General features: G+C 45.3%; 1 protein-coding gene across 4 annotated transcripts in view; it reads right to left on the bottom strand.

Moving 5' to 3' along the window:
• Positions 1-22,509, bottom strand: part of PLXNA2 (plexin A2) — a 320,304-nt gene that overhangs the window by 115,911 nt on the left and 181,884 nt on the right. For 3 of the 4 annotated variants that reach the window (XR_012155790.1, XM_073319575.1, XM_073319576.1), the window contains exon 5: positions 609-709. Coding sequence is in view for 2 of the 4 variants with exons in the window: in XM_073319575.1 (XP_073175676.1) it covers positions 609-709 (101 nt within the window). In the remaining 2 variants the exon portion in view is untranslated. Of the gene's footprint in view, positions 1-608; positions 710-22,509 lie in introns of those variants that run through there. The other variant, XR_012155791.1, reaches the window with a different exon arrangement.

The following is a 22,509-nucleotide window of genomic DNA, read 5'->3' as shown; positions in this document are numbered from 1 at the left end:
TGAGTTAGAGCTGCTGGTCTCAAACCTAGCACAGAGCCCTAGCCTAACCCACAGTTTCCTTGCTTTGCTGGGTTTGACTCACTGCCTGAAGCACTCCGTTTTCTGACATTCCAAAGTAGTAGTTAAATAGTCTCCCCTCACCACCTGTAAAGAGCCAAATCCTCTGCTCAGGTGCACACTTGCAACCTTCCTGATGTCAGTAAGGTCATATAATCCACCCCATTATTAAAATCTCCCTCCAATTCGGAACCATTCGGGATTTAGGTAAATAACAAGGCTGTGTGAAACTAGTGGGCTTCCATTCCCGTCAATTTCAGTTCACGTGGTTTCATGCTCTTTGATATTCACTTCACATGCTGGATTTATTCCCCATCTCCTAAATCTAGGGAGTATATTTTCTTTTTTAACAGGACTTCAGTGATATTCAATAGCATTCACCCTGTAGTGCAGGGAATTCCCCTGTAGGAACAGAGGGATTGTAAAAGGCTGGTACTGTATTCATGTTTGGTTTTTTTTTAATATCCACATACAAGAAGAGTTCAGGTTTTTAAGGCTTCTCTTGCAATACTACCCATTAGCTCAAATCAAATAGCTGATGATGGACTTACATGTGATGAAGAGTGCACCAGCCACAGTGAGGGTCCCCTGAGCTCAGACATTCCCCACAGGTTGTGTATTGCTCACAGGATTCAACAGGAACCCTGGACACCTGGAAAGGAAGTAAATAAACAGGTTTATTGCATTTTCACTCCCCTTGTCTTCACTAAAAACAAACAAAACAGCAGCAACTAGCCCTTTTATAGAGACTTTTCTCTGATTGCAAAGCGATTCACAAACTTTAACTGAAGACTAAAAAAATCCTTGTGGGGTAAATCAATACTATGAAATATTATACCCGTTTTACAGACAAGAAAACCAAAGCATAGAGGTGCTGAGTAGGCCACACAGCAAGTCAGTGGCAGAGCTGAGAACAGAACCCAGTACCCTGTTCTAACGTGTTCGAGAAAACGACTCTCCATTTTCTTCCTACAGAAACGTACGGGTACGTACTCAACAACTAGCCCGAGGTGCAGCCCCTGCTGCAGAGGCTATACTGCTATTTTTAGCACGCTAGCTTGAGCAGACCTAGCATGTGTCTGTCCACTTGCAGTTGGAAGCACGCACCCCAGCTGCAGTGTAGCTGTATCCTGTGTTTCAAACAGGCTGCGGAAAAAGTTCTTAGCAGGAAGGTTAGGAGGAAATAAAATTCCCCAAGAGGATATGGAATGGCAGTGCACGTTTGAAGAGCAAATACTGCCATTTTGGTTTTGCTTTGCTTTCGTCCTTCAAATACTGTAATTGAATTTTGGGCCCAGTAATAACGTTTTCAGTGATGCATGGTTAAGATAAAACTGATCAAATTTCAAGCTTCCATCCCTAGGCTGGTAGCTACAGGGATCAGGAAGGAATTACTCCAGGTTATAGAGCACTGAAAATTGGTGAGATGTATTATAAGGGTCTTCATCTCCTTTAGCAGGATCAGGTATGGGTCCATACTGGCCCTGAAGGGCCAGTGGTCTGATAGAAGGGGATAGATAAATCCTAGACGTCGGTGTTTCATAGGTCTCCTGCTGGCCCTCGACATGGCCGTCGACACGGGTGAATTTCAGCCTGGGAGAGCTTCCTATGAGCACATCTGGATTCCATGAGAATCTCAGGGCAAGAGCAGATGGTTACTCTCGGATCCTCAGTGAAGTAAAGTACTCACAATACATAGCAGGACAAGCCATATTAAAATAAATGGCTGTAACCCTGTGCAGTCACAATTCCATTTCTCAGGATCACTGACAAGACTTCTTCAGATAAGGGAGTAAAAGTTTCTCGAGACCAAACAATGGGGCTGCCTGTCTCACAGGGGCAGGGGAGCAGGAGAGAAAAGAAAATGAAGAGGGGATGCCTCTGTCAGCAGGGACTTACAAAATCACCAGGAATCTGGCCATCAGGAAATAACCTCACACAGTAACCTTCACGAACAGAAAAGGTACATTTACACTGGTGAGATGTTACAAGGCCCTGTTAACTCCCCCCCGAGGTACTGCTTACAAGACGAGGGCTTTAACCCTAGTGTCATCGCCAGATTCCAATTATGCTTTGCCTCTTTGAATCTCCTCCCTGCATCTTCAATGGGATGATGTATTTCTCTCCACTTCCTGTCCTAAAGCCATGGTATGGGCTCCTGCATAGTGTTCAATAGCTCTCGCTATTGAAGGTCGTGTGTTTCAGCACCGGACTCATTGCCACAAGACAGCACTGAGGGCAAGGACTTAACAGGATTCAGCACAAGGACTGGACATTTATCTGGATCACCGGAACATCCAGTCTCAAAATCAAACTAACAGGAGTTTGGGAAGGGACATAAACCCTCCTGCATCCTAATCTCTATCGAACAGGGCTAGAAGGAGACATTACCTAGGGGGAGGTTATCCCATCACTGCTTACTGTGAGGTTCTTTTACCTTTCTCGGAGGTGCTAACCACTATTAAGACAGTATACTGGACTAGACGGATCTCCGGTCAAATCCAATATGCCAATTCATATAAAGTGAGAGTAGTCTATATATATTTATTTTTAAAAATCTTATATACAGTCTATGAAGTGCTGTGGGATCCGTTGGGATGAAAGATGATGTGTACATGTTTTTGTTAATAAATAATAATAATTATTATTACTACCTATCATGTTGTATCAACAGCAGAGACACAAATGTACCATTTACAATAAATAGCAACATACAGTCAATCTTGCCTGGCAAAGAGGCCTAGCGGAGGGGGTGATCAGGGCTTAGCCTGTGCAGACAGATTGCACAGCAGTCTGGGGTGAGCACATCAGAGGCTCTTGCTGGTTTGTGTTAGTGAAATCTGTCTGCTAACACACAGGCAAATGCTCTCTTTGGCAGCCGGAAGGCAGAGTTCTAGTCCAAGGAGCCAGTCCCAAAACCACCCCCACGCGCATACTTGTTTGGAGGCGTAAACATGTGCTGGGATGGTCCAGGACAGGACGTAGACTGCTGGCTTCCATATGGCTCACAGAAACAAATCTTGGAGGTACTGCTTGCAAGCTGGGACTTGCAAATCAGACTTCAGCAGGTCAGCAATCCACAGTGACACACAGCTTGTATAAATCATAAGGTTTTGACTGAGTTGGGAAGCAGAATTACACCCTCATGAAACCCTGTCCTCTCCACCCAAGAGGAAGCCATATTTTACCATAACCCTGCCAAACCTTCCCTTCCCAGGAGACCATACAAATGCACCCAGGAAGAGACCATACTGTGTCGTAACAAAACATCTCCTCTTTAGAGGTGACTGGCCCAGCCAATTCAGTACCGGCCCCCAGTAGGCAGGACGCCTCAAGTACTGTTAGTTATTTAGGTATTGAGTAATGGGTTTGGGTGGTAAAAGTCTGTATGCCTGTTTCTCACCGGCTCTGCATCTTGTGCAGCTGCGGACACCGGTGCAAACAGCCAGTGTTACCCAATATGGAATCTAAGTTGGCAACATTTTATGCTGATTTTGCACAAGGTACAGGGCAGGGGAGAACCCTGTTCTGTGGGCCAGATTCACCACTACGTAACTGCAGTGTTACACCAGTGCAAGTTCCACGGACATCATTAGGGTCACAGCAGCACATAACTGGAGTAACACAATGGTGAATCAGGACCAGAGAGTCCATATCCATGGAGGGTGTGTATTCTTGGTTGTAATTTTTAATGTCTGTGCCAGTGCTGAGTGACAGAGTGAGGCATTTCACAACTTGAAATAAATACTAAAAACCACCTCCATCACCACACCTACCCCTCTACGCCCCCCCAAAAACCAACATTCCCCCCACCAGCTCTTGGCTTCTGATTTTGGCGTGTAATAAAAAGAAGAAAAAAAGATTGAAAGGCAAATATTCAAGAGAAAAGGAGCCCCTGTGGCAGAAATGAAAGTGAACAGAAAAAGGATCTTTTATGTTTAAAATGCTGCATGCTCAAGTAGGCGGGAGAAGAACATTTCTGATTCCTGTTCCAGTTCACCTCTCCCGTGGCAATTGCTCTCCGCCGTGCTCTGGTGTATCCGTTACACTAACCAATGGGCTCCCTTCCGCTCTGCCATCCAAACAGAGCCCTTGTGCAGAGATAACTAAAGCCAAGTGTGCGGCCTCTTTCCTTTGGTTTCTGGCTCCTTGTGAGTGATTTCTGCAACTGGCTGAAAATTAAAACAACTGTCTGCATTACATTCGCTCTGTCTGTCAAAACACGGTCTAGCTCTCAGCAGCTGGGAAGTCAGGGGCTGAAAGGAAGCAGTGTCTCTCTGAACAAAGGCCACTTTCACACTAAGTGTTGTTGATATAGTGAGAACCCAGTTCCTCTCTAAACATAAAACCAATAGGGCTGCTTTTCTTCTTGTTTCCTGGGCCCTACTTAGCAGCTTTAAAAAAATTATATTATATATGTAATTTATGTTGCGCCAAAACACTATGGAGCCATTTCGGCCTGGAATTATCCAGGGCAGCACTTATGGAGGCCTTTGGGTGAAATTCAGTGGTGATGTGAATCGCGATGAAAGGTACACGCCATTTGTAAGAGCTGTGCACAACACTCACCCATTCGGGATCCCAAGGGCATGCAAGGGACTAACTTACACATGGAGAAGAGCGGTGTAAGAAAAGGAAACAACTGGAGGGTGTGATCAGGGACACAGGAGGTCTGGGTTCAGTTCCTGGCTCTACCATATGCTCTGTCTGTCCAAGTCTCTTGCTCTCTGTACCTCAGTTCCCAATCTGTAAAACGGCAATAATGATGTTTTCTCTCTCATCATTTGTCTGTCTGGTCAACCTAGTCTGTAAGGGGCTTTCTCTCGATAGGTGTCTGTACAGCTCCTAGCACAATGGGGCCCTGATCTCACAGGGCTAGTAACTGCTACTATAGCACAAATACAGGTTTCAGAGTAACAGCCGTGTTAGTTTGTATTCGCAAAAAGAAAAGGAGTACTTGTGGCACCTTAGAGACTAAACAATTTATTTGAGAATGAGCTTTCGTGAGCTATAGCTCACTTCATCGGATGCATACTGTGGAAACTGCAGAAGACATTATATACACAGAGACCATGAAACAATACCTCCTCCCACCCCACTGTCCTGCTGGTAATAGCTTATCTAAAGTGATCATCAAGTCGGGCCATTTCCAGCACAAATAGATGAGTATCCCTCTCTTTCTCTCCCTCTCATATACATACATACATACACACACACACAGACATACCCACTCGCCCCTATTCTGTCTGCAACGTTCCAAAGTTCAGCCCTACTGTCAGAGGACACCACACCCATTGTGGTTATCCAGGTACTTATAAGGTCCCCATCACCACTAATGGATTAAAAGTGCCTATTCTGAATTTTTGTACGTTTTGGAGGCAAAAGTTGTCATTTGATAGAATTTTCTTGTGACGTACAAGGAAGCCTGGTGAAAATTCAAGGCAAACAAGAGTGCACTGGCTGTCACCAAGCGGTTAAAATAGACTCCTTTTCAGCCTCCTAAAGAAAGGGCAGGGAGAGAGAATGGGACTTCCAGAGCCATGAAACTGTCCAGGAAACTAAGAATTTAATCTTATCCCAAAATTGGAATCGGCCTCCCTCTCTTGTTCAGGGTTCCAGGTTGGGACACCTGTCCCTGCAAACATCCAAGTCTCCTGATAGCAACATGGGAGCTGCTGTGAAAGGTTGTCTAGTGCTTGGTCAGCACTGGAGCATAAGGGAACATAGGCCTGTGTGCGTGTGAGAACAGTTGCCTCTACGACCAGTCTTCTGTTCCCCACGCTGGGGAGTTTCTGAGTCCCTGTGAAGATGGAAAGTCAGGTGGCTTCATGATTCTAAGGGCTAGTCTACACCAGAAGTGCTACAGCGGCACAGCTGTACTGATGCAATTGCATTGACGCAGCGCATCTGGTGAAGACGCTCTATGCCGACGGGAGAGAGCTCTCTCGTCCACGTCTCAAACCCACCTCCGTAAGTGGCAGAAGCTATGCTGGTGGGAGAAGCTCTCCTAGCAACAGCGCTTATGTTGGTGTAACTTATGTCGCTCAGTGGGGTGGCTTACTCACACCCTTGAGCGACGTAAGTTATATTGACATGACTTGTACTGAAGACAAGCCCTAACCTTCTCCCCCTCTTCACCGGGGCTCTGAGCATTTTGTTCTCCTGATGCTGTTTAATTTTATTCTCAGAATTCCCGTCAGTCAGTGACATGGCTGCTCCTGACATCATCTGGTGTTTAATTGAACCAATTGTCATAAAACAACATGCAAGGGGGGGGAGATTTTCCTTTCTTTCTTTTTTGTTTCGTTTTGCAGTGGTAAAATGGGCTCCAACTCCCCTTAAAGGGGCCAGCCACCCTGGGTAAATACTGTTTTACAGGACCTGCCCTTATGAATCTACAATAAATTTAGATTAGGCTCCTTTTCACATTTTTCAAGTGGTGTGTACTCTTACAGTGCTATAGAAATAATAAATGCCAATAGCAATAATTATTACAGCAACAATTGTACAAATTTTGTACAATTTTTTGTCATGAATTTTGCCTTTTTTTCCTGCTTGTGGAACATCTGTGAGTAAATATCAATGTCAGCAAATGTATGTACTATTCAAAATTATTTGACAAATCTTTCCAAATTAGGTATTAATTTTGAACAGTTCATAGGTCAGATGGGACCACGAAGCCTTACCTGCACAACACAAGCTATGGAAGTTCAGCCAGTCATCCCTGCATTACACCCAACAACTTGTGTCTGACTGAAGTATAGCCTTTAGAAGAGATCTCAGCAAACTCTTCCACCTGCATTGGTTCACTATGATCAAGCCAATAAGTCACCTGTTATTGTTTCTGTTCCCTAATTGGAAGAGTGCATATACACTTCTGGAGTGAATTTCCCATTTGTACTCCACCACACAGCTTTAAAATCACTCCTTGCAAACAAACGTTCATGCTGGAAACTGATGAAATATGATGAAATATCCAAGGAGACATTCAGAGAAAGAAAACACAACAGGATTGTGAACACAGATGAAGCAAAGTCATTTAAACATTTGAGAGAATATTGGAGGAATGTTTTTTGCAACATCATATATTTGCCCAGCTCTCACAATTATCACACATAATCCACTATCCTTGTAATCTGAAATCCAAATACTAAGGATTCCAATGGACTGTATATAGAATGTCCTGAGTTTGGTGAGTAAGAACACCGAACTCCCATGAACAGTAGGCACGATCATGTACCCCTATCGCTAGAGCTCTGCATGGATACAAAATTAGTATCCACATCTGCTCCGCAAAAGTGGTCTGCAGATATCCACAACCCCATCCAAGTCAGTTGGCGTGAGGACAAATACTCAGTACCTATGGAAAATCAGCCCAAGGGGTCTCAAGGCACCCAGAATTAGTCTCCATTTCTAAAAATTTAAGCCTGTTTCTGTCAAAGACCATTGCTAAAAGAGCATAACTCTCTGAGGTCAGGCCTATGGTTGACAACTCCACTCTGCAGGCACAATGGAATTTTCCACCGTCAGGGTAAAGCTCACGTGTGCAGGCGACAGCCTGTCTGAGACCGCAGAACAAACTCCGCCAGGAACTAAGGCTTATCCTAAACCTCCCCACTTCTGCTCCCAGGGCCAGGGACACTGCTGTAGTCTGGGCCTGCCTTCTCTTATAGAAACATAGAGCAGCGTGGGCATCTAAAAAACAAAACCCTACCAAAAGAAACCACTCCCCTGCACACACAATTCTGCCCTTGGGGAGAGGATATGAGAGAGAATAAACCATATGTGACCGGTGTTAGTCACAGTGGTTAATATACAACTGGAAGGCGATCAGATATTACAATGATGAGTGTGACTTGCCCGGCGTGGGATGGGCTATGTGGACTCTAATGCTGCTGGGATCGAGTTTCAGGGTGCTGAGTAGCTACAACTCCCATTAATTTCAGCTGGTGGTTAGGTGCTCAAGCTTCTCTCTCCCCACCCCTGACCCCAGTGATAAGTTCTCTGGGTCTGTGACACTGCTCAGTACACGTGATGCAGCTTGTATAAGGGAGCTCTGTTTTTTCCCTGCTTCCCTCCTTCTGTTCTTTCCATTGGCTCATTGTGGACAGGTGCCAGTCAATCAGCCTTTTCACTACTGTGTGAAGTGAACAGCTTTGGACTTCATTAGTTCTGCTGTGTCTGGTTACTGCTAGAAACGCCTTGCATTCCTCGCTAGTGCCACCTGTGGCCATAAAATCTGAAGAAGCTGTTCTTTTGATGCCTGCATTCCTGCCCCCCTCTCTGCATTCGCTGTGGAGAAGAGCTGCTTGTTGTGTGAGCTCCCACATTGCCCCCGAACCTGTCAGCCTGTCTCTGTCGGAGAGTGACTGGTCCGCATGCGGGAACAGGTGGAAGTGTATGTGCTAATAAGCATACTTGGAGGCTCGGGGAGGCACAGCAGTGCAGCTCCTTTGCTCCAATTGTCAGAAAACAATCTGTGTGTTGAAATGATATTTGACCACCATGGACACAGGCAGTTATGCTTCTAAACATGATGCTTTCACTGAGTGTCAATAGCTAGCGCTGTGATCCGCCAAAGAGGAGGCACTTACATCAGTCACTTGCTCTCATGTGTGTTTTTCTCTTTCCTTCTTCCATTCTCTCCTTTTCATTCCTTCTGATTTTCCCATTTACTCTCTCTCTCTCTCCCTCCTGCCTTTTCTCTTCATCTATTTTTATCTTTTAGACAACGCCTTCTGTCTTTCTTTTCTGTCTTTCAGTGGTCCCTGGCTGAGATGGAGGGAAAACAAACTAATGAACTTCAAGGCATTCTCTCCCAGCCCCTGCCAGTTTGGGAAGCAAGAGCAGGCCCAGAAATCAAACCTTCATCTCTTGCAAAGCATTGTTATTTCCAGCTGGGCCGGTCCATTTCTTATGACTAATGTTCCTGCTTTCTTTCAGTTTTTGCCAGGATGTTGCTATCCTTTCATGGCAGTGTGAATTACATTCATTTGAATCCTTCATTTTTCTGTCTGATCTCATTGTTTCTTTGTTTTTGTTTTTTAAAATCAACTCCGATTCATGTTGTTTCTCCCTCAGCCTGCAGACAAACTACATGGCTGAAACATGGTGTTCCTTATCTTCTCTCCCTAATGCAACATTTCATGCGCACAGACACTTCAGTTTCATAATGATAATTAGCCTGGCAGAGAACATTTTGAAAACAATTAAAACACAAGCAAGTATTTCCACCCTACTTTTGTAAGGAGCAAGGGAATCCCAGTTCTTCTGTCAGAGCTTCTGAGAGGGAAATAAGCTTTCAGAACTGCATGTGATGAGATAGGTAGAGCCCTGCAAATGTCTGAAGCTGGGTGCCCCAATAAAATGAAGGCCCCTAGAATTGGCCGCCAGTTTTCCAAATTTAGAACACGATCCTACAGCTGCAGAACATGATGCTCCAACTTCTTGCGCAAAGGTGGGTTGCTGAGCCCATGAAGAGGTCTGTGCGAGGGAGACAGTCCAACTCCGACTGCAGGACTTAGCCACAGGCTTTAGTTTCTCCGTCAGTCATTTCCCTCCCATTGATTAAAAAGGGGTTAATACCCACCCCACATGGGTGCCATGAGGATGGATCAGTGTGTGCAAGTGCTACAAGCATTAAGCACCACACCACAATGAGATGTATTAAGGACAATAGCTAAGAAGCCAACGCTCACGTGGCGTTTTCTCTCCTTTTCCAATGGGAGTCTCAGTACAACAGCGCGCCCTACCCTCCCTTTACTCGACATAGCAGCTTTGGTGCTGAATTTTTCACTTCCCTAATTATGAACCTCGTTCCCTGTAATTAAACGATAAAAGACTCATTACTGCTTTCCTTGACTGTCTGACCTGTAACAAAATAAAATAAATTTAAAAAAAAATGGAGACTTTCCTAATCCTCTTAAACACCCCCCACCCCTGTTCCACAAGAACCTTAAAAATAAATAAAACAGTCTCGCTCCAATAAATAAATAAATAAGTAAAGTAGACGTTTCCACATTTTATGACTGCTACCAACACAAGCAGCTGACCTCTCTGACTAGGAGCCAGCCATGGGGCATCCTGTAAGTATGGTGTATTGCCTGGAGACCCATTGCGGGTAGTGAAGTTCAAATGGAAAATCTATTTTTAATGACTTCGGGGAGTGCTGTGGAGATGCTGAGTAATTCAATGTAATTAAAGCGATCTATCATTCAGTGAGTAGGAGCCGAAAGTTGATGAACTTTTCAATGAAATTTTTTCCCCCTTCATTCATAAAAACGTAGCCATGGCTCCAGCAGGAATCATAAAAGAAAAAAAACGGGAAGAACTCTCACCAGGTCCAGCTGTTCACGCGTCAGGGTGCCAGTATGGGATGAAGCTGGGGAAAAATAAAGAACAAACCAAACGTTCCCCTGGTATTTATGAAAAGTTTGACAAACTTTTTCTTTGACACTTCTGCTGCTGTCTCCTTGTCCCCAGCACGGCTCAAATATCGAGGCTCTCTGGGATATATTTCCAAGGCCAAGCTAAAAGCTTGGTCACCATATCGGGCTGAGAAGTACATTGTGTTCCTCATTTTAGAGATGGGCCAGAACCAAAACCTTGGGTCCCATGAGTCTTAAACTTTGGGAAAATTCAGATCCAGAGCTGAATTTTGTGTATGAGGCCCAAATAATGTTGATTTTTAATGCAGAACCCCACCATATGTAAAACTGACATCAACAATCACACATAAACATCAAGGAAGGAGGAGAAGCTACTCAGTGTGTTATATAGGGCAATAACTAGGACAAATGAGAGGAAAGCGAAAAGGGGACATTTAGACTGGATAGTGGGAGAAATGTCCCTACTGTAAAAAGAAAAGGAGAACTTGTGGCACCTTAGAGACGAACAAATTTATTTGAGCATAATCTTTCCTTGCAGTGACTTTGTGTGGTCTCCCTCCCTGGATGCATCAGATGAAGTGAGCTGTAGCTCACGAAAGCTTATGCTCAAATAAATTGGTTAGTCTCTAAGGTGCCACAAGTCCTCCTTTTCTTTTTGCAGATACAGACTAACATGGCTGCTACTCTGAGACCTGTCCCTACTGTGATGTCTGTTACATTGTGGATTAGACTCTCAGGGTAAGCACTAGGAAAATCAGCTCCTGGGCCATTTTAAAATGAGACTGGACAAAGCGCTCACAAACACACTACAGGGACCAGTCTTTCTGGGGGATGTGATTTAATGAGTCTCCTTCCATCCCTCACATCCCTCATTGAGAATACCAGCATATTGCTTCTAGAGAGCAATCTTGGGTTACAAACAAAAGTTTAATTGTATCTGAATGCTCACGAAAGGGGCCCATCAGCAATGGTCAAAGCTAGTCAAAGGGAGAGCAAGATTCTCTTCTAACTGCCCCACTGCACCTCATTTTGACTTGAAGCATAGCCAGCTATTCCAGTAGTGGGTGCTCTTGCAGGGTTGATCAAAGCACCTCCAGACCAAACCTGCAGCACCCCAGGGTGTTTTGGACCTCTCCATCTGTATTACTGAACTAGGGTCTCGAGAGCACTCCTTACGATTCTCTCACTTTCATACCCATCCTGCCTGATTTGCAGCTATGTGCCCAGTGGGGAGGATCTGGAAAGCAGGAGAAGATTTCAGAACCAGAAAAAAAAACCTCCCACAAAAGTAATGCTTTGTTTGGTGAACATCAGGGAAAAGCATCATGGATGGGGAAGAGAATTGAACTGACTCAAGCCCCAGTGGAAAAATCCAGAGTGCAAAGTGGAGAGGTGACTCTCACACAGAGCGGTCTGTTTCTCCAAAGGGGGACTGTCAAAGTATGCACAAAGCCACACAAACACCTGCTGCAGGATGCTTATTCAAAATCATCTTAAAAGGCACGAACTGATTGTTTGCTCCGGTTCTTCATGAAAAGATTCTAAATCTTCTTTCCCAAAAGGAAAGCCAGGGAGACCACACAAAGTCACTGCAAGGAACCATCTGTGCCTCGTCCTGACTCCTGAGCATGTTTGCCAACGTCCGCAGGAACTACACAGCTATTTTAATGCACCCTTTACATAATGGATGAGATGCAAAGTGAGCTCTCCAATGGATGAGCCCTTGTGGAGGAACCTGCTCTACATGACGTGCCAAGCCTTCTGGATGGCTCTTCCACCAGCAGCTCTGGTGCTCTGTTACTTTGGAACAGACAAGCGCAAAAAGAGCCTGGCATGGATGCCAAACCCTGCCAAAGGTGCAGCATTTCAGAGCCAGAATCAGCGCTCATGCAGCCTATTCTTAAAGGCTTCACTAGTTGAAGAGAGCATGAGCTAAAACCCATAGTAATGCCTGGATAGTTTAAACCCACTACGTGCTTCTGTACAACCCCTCTCCCAAGGCTAGGGTTCCCATCTCGGAAGGGCAAGCCTTTTAGGTTCAGTAGAAAATTAGTATGTGCTAAGAGAGTCCCATCCAGGAGGCCATCCAAATACCCCGTTTTCAAAGCTGACTTTGCAAGGCAAGTTTTCAAACATCTATCCATCCAGCCCCTTATGCTGTCCCCATCTGAACAACAGACAAATAATACTCAAAAACATACAGATGTGGGCACAAAACAGCAAACTGCACATGCCAGCACCATGTGAAAAACATTTACTTGTGCATACAAAAGTGAGTGCATGTGCAAACCACACATTTGTGTGCACAAGTAGGTATTTTTCACATGTAACTGCCTATCTGCACTTGTGGTTGGTTGCTTTTGCACTTTGACAGCATGTTTTGTTGAGGCAGTCACACGATCACATGTGCGCACTCACTTTCCCCATCCGTATTAGGCAACAGAGTTTGAGAACGTGGCCATCAGTTCCAAGGAACCAGCACCACATTGTGTTTCACTGTAACTGATAGAAGTGCATGCGCCCAGGAAGGGGACAGATGAGGTGGGGGCTGCACTGACAGATAAGAGAAAGCAGCCATTAGAAAATAAAACCCTTTCTCCCTGACTCCTCCCCAGCTTAGCAGAGAAAATGTTACTCAAACGATCTGAAAGGCTGTCAGAAATTGAATCAGCAGCTGTAATTTTTGGAGGGGAAGCTAGGAGGAGGGAGCAGAGGCCATAGTTACAGACATTTCCATGACTACAAAGGGATTATTCAATTACAGCATTAGCAGGAGAGAGTAGAAGAAGTGTCCCTAAAACTCTGGTCCATGCAACCTTTCTGATGAGTCTCTGGGCTTTTCTAAATGCACAATTAGTGCTCAGCAACCTGGGTTATCAAATATACAGTGCACTAGCTGGTTGCGTGGACCTTGCCACTGCACACTAGAAGTTCTGTAGTGCGCTTTGATCTACTGTGGTTTGAAACGGGAATAGATCAAAGTGCACTCCAAAACTTCTAGTGAACGGTAGGAGGGTCCACATGACCCGCTAGTGCATGGCAGACTAGTGTGCTGTAGATTTACACCTTAGTTTGCTGTGCACTAAAAGCTTGTCTAAACAAGCCCATAGTCTACTCTGCAAGTAAAAGCTCGTGGATGGCCCACCCCAGCTGTCTCGGGCTAAGGGGCTGTTTGATGGCAGTGTAGGCATTTGGGGTTGCCTGGGCGCTAGGACCCTGCAAGGTAGGATGGTCCCAGAGTTCAAGCTGCCAAGCCCAAATGGGAGCAGAGGCCATATTTACAGCCCCTTAGCCTGAGTCAGCTGGCAGAGGCCAGGTGAGGGTTTTTAACTGCAGTGTAGACAAACCTTTTCTGGCCAGAGGAACTATATTACCACCTTTCCAGGAAGAGCTGTATTTAAGTACCCTTGCCTTGCCAGCATGGCTTCCACAGCTGTAGAGGCAAAACTTCTGTGTGTGTGAAGTTTCTCTCCCCTGTGGATACTGCGCATTGGTCTCCCAGATGCAATAAAATACCTTATCGCTGCCCTTAACATAGCCCTGCCAGACTCCCAAGAGAGGGCCTGAAAAATAGAATGGCGCATCTCTCAGGAAAGCAAGGGATAGAGACAGAATGATACAGATCCCAACACATGGCTTTAAATCCTACTCGCCTCAAACCAAAGGTTCTCCCATCAAACCAAGGCCCAGCTGGCAGGGCTCAGGTTTGGAGTGGACTCTGTCTTGGCACACAAACAGAGCACAAATAGCTTCCTGTGGTTTACCACAACTCAAGTTAATCATTAGATCTGTGTGAGGTGTCAGAGAAAGATGTGCTGGAATAACAAGATACCAGGGAAGCTCTTTTCCTCATTCCCAGTGGAAATATATGCTTATATCAAATAAGAACTGCTCACAATCATTTACCCAACACTCCATCAATTCAACCTGCCAGCTTCTCCACTGCCCCAGGCAAGCGGTGCTTCAGTGGGCAGGATGTGGTGCAGACAAAGGGTATCACCTGCATTGCATCACCACAAATTCCCTGCCTCGCAGTGTTCCAGGTGGGCTGTGAACGTGCCGTGAGTCATTGCAGCTAAATGTCTGCCGTAGCATATCTGACCACTGGGCCCATCTGATCTGGTGTCCTGTCTCTTGCCATACTGCCTTGGGCCCATTAGATCTGTCTAGTCCAGCAACCCCATTCAGGCTGTAGCTCAGCACCACAGGAGCCCTTTCATGGTCTCAATTGTACACACTACACATGTCGCAGCACTCTCCCAGCCACAACAGCTGCTGTCAAACCAGTCCAGGGACCTTGTGCAGTGAAAGCGGCTACCTAGAACAGTTCTAACAAACCCAGGTGGTCCAGATTTTCAGGTTCTGCTCAGTATTCACGTAGCTGTCAGTCAGACAGCTGACAGTGTCCTGCAGAGAACAGGAAAACCTCCTTCCCACCACCAACCTACAGGTCTTCTCTTTGCAACAACACTGTAAACATGAAGACATCACACACAGTGTTTTGAACATTTCAGACGGCACCCAGTCAGTCGTTCTCATGCCCACCAGCTGCCAAAGGTTAGCTCACTGCAAGCCAGCATGAGTGTGTGTGTGTGACAACCACTGACAGAAAACGGGCTGGTGGCATCCTCCAGGGCTGTTCACAAACATCCTGCAGCTGGAAAGCAGATCCTAGGCAGAGCCGAACAACCGTGAATCACATGCATGTGGCAGCGGGTACTCAGAAGCCTGAAGTGAGGTAGCGGAAGTTCATACATGGGATACATATGACATTAGGATGCACCTTTTTGTATTCAGTTAAAAAAAAAAATCACACAAAGTAATCAGACCAATTAATTTCCACACATTTCCGGAGTCAGTGAATGCAGCAAAAATATATTTATCATTATTATGACAAGTCTGACCATAGATTATGTGCACTCTATAAACATAGATAGCTTCTATAAACACCACCCCAGCATCACGACGGCTGCTTAACTCAAGTGCTGAAATCTCCCTTACAGTACACTGGGTTTGCCAGAGACATTGCCATATAAGCAGTCCTATGTGCCTCCTCCCGCCCCGATAAAGACCATTGCTGGGCTGACTCTTGTGTCATTACACCAGCAGTGGATCTGGCCCAGTGACGAAATTTATTGGACCAAATAAAGTATATTTATTGACAAAGAAAGAAAGAGGGAGAGACACACAGAGAAGCTAACTAGGAACGAGATGCTAAAACTGGGATCTCAGCAAACACTGACAAAATCATGTCAAAGTAAATCTACATCTATTCTCATCTCGAAAACCACTAGCCCTTGTGACCACGTGATCCAGACCTCTCTCCTTGTATCCTAGGCTTTTCTCCCCAGATCATAGGTGCTGCATCCCTTGTTTAGGGGAAGGCAGCATGACACAACCCAGCACTTCTAGAAGAATCTGGCAACTAGGTGTAATTTTTTTAAATGGAGACAGCTGATTACAGATTCCCAAACTCCTGCATAACAACTTCCCTCTTTTGTGCAGCTTATAATGTAGCAAGTTACAATACCCCACAAGGGGAAAAAATAAAAACAGACCAGACCATACCACAAACAATTCCAGTGCTAAGAATAAGCACTTTGGCTGTTAATTCTGAAAATTGTGTTTGTTGTGTGTGTTTATTTTACACAATGGCCCTAAAATTACTGTCCTTGACCCCAAACAAAACAAAAATGCAAAGGGGGGGTTCTGCTGACAGAGTATTATACTCATTTTATCAGTGATTAGTACTGCAGTTATATATCTCAAATCTTGGGTGAATGGACCTCCACGGTGGCCCCAGACACTACACTGGGCTCAATCGGGGGTGGGGGGGTAATCTTAGTTGGTGCCCAAGTTGGTGTTTCAACTGAGGTACTCTGCATTGACATGAAATGAAGGTGAGAGGCGAATCAGGACGATGGAGGGAAGATAAATGTGGATGCCTGTGACGTTACCTTTACAGAGTCACTTTTTGGACTATGCCCCCAATCCTGTAGTGAGCTCCATCTGAGTCGAATCCTTCCCCTGTGCAGAGTTCATTTCAGGACTGTAGCCAAAGGCTGTCCTTCTCATTCATTTCCTAATACTGTAAGTGCCTTCAATTCCGTGGATGCAAGTGTGAATTCAGGGTGCTTGGCACTTTGCAATGTTGGGCCCTTCGTGATTTTAAGGGAATAGGTACAATGCTGTGTTCTGCAACTGGTGGAAGGGCAGGTTAAGACAGATGGCCTGGAAATGGAATGGAAGGTCCTTTCTTCACTCTCCTCCCGCGAAATGGCTGGGTATCAAATATGACTGCATCCCTCGCATTGCATTATTGCTTTTATTTGACGTGGCTTTCCTATAACATTGCAACAACTGGCAAGTTGCACAGCAAGACCACACACTCTGATGTGGCCCCCCAGACAATAAGACTCCTCCTTTGTGTGACACTGATTAGTCCCAAGCCTCAGAGGGACTAATTAATAAAGATAAAAGGGGAACAGCTTTTCAAAATTTCCAGACTCAGGTAGGGAACAATGCAACATAGTAAACTTTGATCTCAGATCAGTTCATGGCCTTTTTCATTTGCTGCTCTGATTTGCTGCCATGTACCTAAAACACATACCCAACAGCCATTTAAAAGTTTTAACAGGAGCTTAGAAAATTAATTAAGGTGAACAATTATCAAGTGTGTGTGTGTGTCTCTCTCTCTCTCTCTCGCTTTGCATGCGAGTGGCAAAAATAGGATTTTAAATAATTTTGGAGTTATAAGTGATGTCATTAGGTGTTCAGTGAACACTTACAATGAAGCAGTGCTTATTAAAATTACTGTTTTAATCAGAAGGTTGCTGGAGAATCATTAATAGATTTGATTCCCTGGAACTCTAATTAGACCTGGACTTCTTGCTACCCGGGGGAGCACCTGAACTGAATCTAGCTCAGCCTTGTGCTTAGCACTACAGGTGATACATTCTCATTTCCATGCCTGTTGGGAGGAAGCTTCAGTGCTGTTATGCAGTGACCTCGCCAAAGCTTCCTTAATGCATCGCAGGCAGAGGAAGTTGAGATCTGTGCTGGAGAAAGTGTGTAAGCTACTGAAGAGGCATCTGAAAAACAAGGGAGGTGGGAAAGAACTGCCCTGAAATACAAAAGATCCCATCCTGCTTCCCCCAGGAGAGATTCAGAATCAAAGGTCCAGATAAGGTATTTGCTTTAGTCTGCAGTGCAGTTTCTTTGGCAGGATTGCAAAGGTCACCTCCAGGAAATGCATCTGTGGTTCTGTTGTCTCTTTCTGTGACCAGGGAGAGTCTCAGGCTGCTTTGAAGTATCTTCTTTAATTCTTCTGTACAATACTTTGTATGGCCATAGGCAGGGAAATTCTAGGTTTTTCTTAATTCTGTCTTCTAGCACTCCTGACTTGGTGCCACTAGTGGCCACAGTCTTTCTTGCACTGAATTTGGAGCACCCAAAAGGAACACACCTCCATTTATCCTCAGAACAAATACTGCATGATCCACAGCAGGGCACTCCTCCCTCTCCCTGACCTGCCCACATGCTCGAGGCCTGGAGTATATTTCTAGGGCCTTGTCTCCAATGGGATTTTAGCTACCCAGGTAGCAGCACTGGCAGAAACCCCTAGTGCAGACACAAATCAGATGTCAAGAATTATAACATTCATAAACCAGTCAGAGAACACTTCAATCTCTCTGGTCACGCGATTACAGACATGAAAGTTGCGATATTACAACAGAAAAACTTCAAATCCAGACTCCAGCGAGAAACTGTTGAATTGGAATTCATTTGCAAATTGGATACAATTAACTTAGGCTTGAATAGAGACTGGGAGTGGCTAAGTCATTATGCAAGGTAACCTATTTCCCCTTGTTTTTTCCTACCCCCTCCCCCAAGGCGCTCTTGTTAAACCCTGGATTTGTGCTGGAAATGGCCCACCTTGATTATCATACACATTGTAAGGCGAGTGGTCACTTTAGATAAGCTATTACCAGCAGGAGAGTGAGTTTGTGTGTGTTTGGGGGGTGGGGTGTGTGTGTGAGAAAACCTGGATTTGTGCTGGAAATAGCCCAACTTGATTATCATACACATTGTAAGGAGAGTGATCACTTTAGATAAGCTATTACCAGCAGGACAGTGGGGTGGGAGGAGGTATTGTTTCATGGTCTCTGTGTGTATATAATGTCTTCTGCAGTTTCCACAGTCTGCATCCGAGGAAATGAGCTGTAGCTCACGAAAGCTTATGCTCAAATAAATGTGTTAGTCTCTAAGGTGCCACAAGTACTCCTGTTCTTTTTGCGAATACAGACTAACACGGCTGTTACTCTGAAACTAGTGCAGACAGTGTACAGCAGTGCAGCTTACCCCAGCTTGAAACTTGGGTAAATCACAACTATCACAAGAGTTTGTCCTGGTACAGGTTTCAGAGTCCTGGTACAGCTGCTCTGGCACCTAAATTCGCTGAGTAGACACCCTAGCCATGAGAGTAGAATCCAGTTTCCATGCCTCTTTCGTTAATAGCTTATGAGTTTCAGAGTTGCTGAGAGCACACAGATCCCATTGACCTCAGTTGGAGCTGCTGCTCAGCACCTCTGAATATATAAACCCGGTATTTACCTAGGAGAGGAAGGATGGTCCAATGGTTAGGGTACTAGCCTAGGGCTTAGGAATCTGCTCTTCCATGGATTTCCTCAATGATCTTGGGCAAGTCACTTAGTCTCTCTTTGCCTTGATTCCCCATCTGCAAATTGGGAAAACAGCATTGCCCTACCGTATAGGGGTGTTGTGAGGACAAACACATTCATATACTAGAGAGGCAAGGCAGGGGAGGTAATATCTTTTATTGGACCAACTTCTGTTGGTGAGAGAGACAAGCTTCCGAGCTACACTGAGCTCTTCTTCATTCAAAGATTGTCAGGTGCTCGAATACTACTATGATGGAGGCCATATAAGTATCTATGAAAGATAGATCGAGCCCACTGGGAATTATCCCCCAGAGCGCTTCATAAACAATGGAGAAATTTTTCAGAATAAGGGGTCTGATTCTCACCGACATGAAGACCCCTTTGTACTGCTCCAGCGGTGCAAATGTATTCCCACTTTAGGACCCCTTTACGCTGCCAGAGTGGTGTTAAGAGGCCTTAGTGTCAACAAGAATTGGGCACTGGGTGTCTAGAATTAGGCATGTAAATTCATACTGAAACACCTAAATCCAAGGGCGTGCCTTCACGATGCCTTAGTCCCCAAAGGGTGTGAATTCTAGCTTACAGCAATGTGTCATGCACTAACGGGACTGTGTGGACCTTGCTGGTATACACCGAAAGTTCCCTAGTGCTTGTTAATGTACTACTGTTTGAAAATGGGACCATGTCAATGCGCACTAGAGAATTTTCACTGTGTGCCAGCAGGGTGCACGCTGGCCAGTTAGTGCGTGACACACTGTTTTGGACTACAATTCACACCCCACTAGTGCCAGCTAACACACTGTGTAGACAAGCCCTAACTGGCCTGATTTTCAGAGATTCTGAGCACCCGTGGCTCCCGTTGGCTTAATCCATCCCCTCTGTGATTGCACAGCTGCACAGTATCACTCTTCCTATAAATCATAGGCTGGACAGCACGGGTATCTTCCCCTAGCTCACCTAAAACTCCTGAGGTGCAGTTAAGGTGTTAAAAAGGATTGGGGCAGGATACGATTAAACGGAGTAGTTTAAAATGACAGACTCTCAAAATGGGATTACAGTCTTAATGAAAACAGTAATGAATGAATGAGGCATCCAAACATTACCCATAAATATCAGACAAATAGATTAGATCCCTGGATACTGCATCTACAAACCACATAAAATGACTCCAGTTACTCTACATCGATAAATAACAAAGCTATATTTAACGTTAAAACGGATTCGCTCCCCCCGCTTCTTTTTGAATCTGGGTTTCTTGATTTGGATGCTGCTGCCCAGGGGGAAACAGTTCATTCAGAAGATAAAACATGCATCAGGGCTTCAAACCCCCCACCAAAAAACAACCAGCATTAAAAATCAATCATGTATGCCAAGACACATTATTAAAGCAGTCTAGTCGCACAAGCGGTGATTATTGTTATCAATACCCTCAGTTCAGCCTTTCCATTTCTGCCAGATAGCCCCACTTTCACTGCCAAGTCACTTCAAATCTGACAAGCACAGTATCCCTGTGAGCCCCTCCGGAGCTCACTCTGCCTCCATATGCTGATTGCTAAAACTGCCCAGACTCTTCCAATTGCCTGTTGCGTGTGGGGACAGTGGGATTAAACCCTATGTGAAACCAACCCTGATGAGTAGGAAGCTGGACAAATCTCCTCCTGGGTATGCTGACATTACATTATTGATGGCGAGGGTGGGGTGGGTCATGGCAATACTGACAACAAGATGTGCCAGGGGGAGGAGGATGAACCTGCATAGTGACACAGCACCAAACCCTTGTGGGTTTTAGCCAGCCATCTGGTCTGCTGGATCTCATGAGAGCCCCAGCGGGCACGATTATTCATGGCAGCACCACCTTCTCTTTGGAAATGCTGCAAAGAGTGCTTTCCATCTCTGCTGCCTTGGGGCTGGGGTCTTTGTGGCTGTGGTAGCCCAATGGAAGACACTGCTATGTGATTAGTTTAACTCCAGCCCTTAGGGCCACTAGTCAGAAGACAAATCTGGACTACCTACCTGATACAGGTAGTGTTCTGTATCAGGCGCATGTGGTTATAACATCATTAATTCTTTGCCCTCGCCTATCACCCTGAATCTGAAATTGCCTTACAAACAATGACAAGCCCTCTGTGGGCTAGGTAAGTATTAGCCTCCTTATTTTACAGATGGAGAAACTGTGGAAGGGAAGGGTGAACTGACTTGCCCAATGGTGCAAAGTGAGTTGGTGGCAGAGCTAGGAATGGAATTCAAGTCCTGAGTCCCAGAACTGTGCTCCAGCCATTAGAGACAAGGCCTATTATATGGTACCAAACTGATCTTTAGTAATCAAACTCATTTTCCCCAGCCAGGATGTGTCCCATTGGGGAAATGAACAAGAATTGGTTGAACAGAACTCCCAGTCGCTTGATTTTAAATACAATGAAGTACCAAGGTTTCATTAAGTGCTGATGGGGGAGGGGAAGGGAATGTATGTACTTTTTAAATATAAATTAACTTTCCAGACAGGCAACAAGCCCAGTCCTTGTGCTTTCCCATCTGGAAACAATTGTTAAAGCAGACAAGTAAAAAGGGAAGAAGCAGCGCAGGCGACAGGTGACCTTTCCAATACTGTACTTGTATAAATCTTATATAATGAAATAAAAAAATAATTAATAAATGAAGGTTAAATCACTCGCCACAGCAGATTTATACCAAGAGCGACGTCTGTGCAGACAGCGGGCCAGTTTACACGACAGGCTTTTAACTTCCCTTTCCTAAACACGAGGGTGACTCCTGACTGGCCAACCACCAGCTGAGGGATAGGAGCTCTTGAAACCAGGGCAACTTGCCAAAGTGAAGGCAGGAGAAGTCGTGCTCGCCTGTGGTTTATTTTAAACACACAATTAAGGTTTTCAGTGGGTCTGACCATTCCACAAGTCACAACACGGTGGTTTTAGCCATCAGACCTTCTCCCAAAAACACTCCCAACCTCCCAGAACTTGACTTCAATTCTTGATCCCACCAGCAAGTCAGCACTTGAAACTCTCTCTCGTCCTCTTCTCTTGCACACCGCAAAGCAAATATTGGTGCTTGAGGTTTGGAAGTGCCTCTGGGAACCAGGGGAAAGGACAGACGAAGGCCTCCGACTGGCCTAAATAAAAGCACAAACAGCAGCCAGAGCCATGGAAGGGCTGGTCAAGGGATTCAGCTGCGGGCTCACTTGTGGCCAGTCAGGTTAGGGGATCTGTACCTGCCTTTCCTCAAGCACTGTTGCCACATCGGAGATCCAGAATCAGAGCAATCCTGGGGCTATGGCAAAGCCTGGAGGAGACCCAGTGTTTCACAGAGGGCTTGTGTAGCTGGCAATAGGGGGAGTTAGAAGCTGAGATTTTTGTTGAATTCACAGG

The sequence above is a fragment of the Lepidochelys kempii genome, chromosome 21, assembly GCF_965140265.1.
Source record: "Lepidochelys kempii isolate rLepKem1 chromosome 21, rLepKem1.hap2, whole genome shotgun sequence".
NCBI lineage: Eukaryota > Metazoa > Chordata > Testudines > Cheloniidae > Lepidochelys > Lepidochelys kempii.
This window is presented reverse-complemented; position numbering and strand designations above follow the sequence as displayed.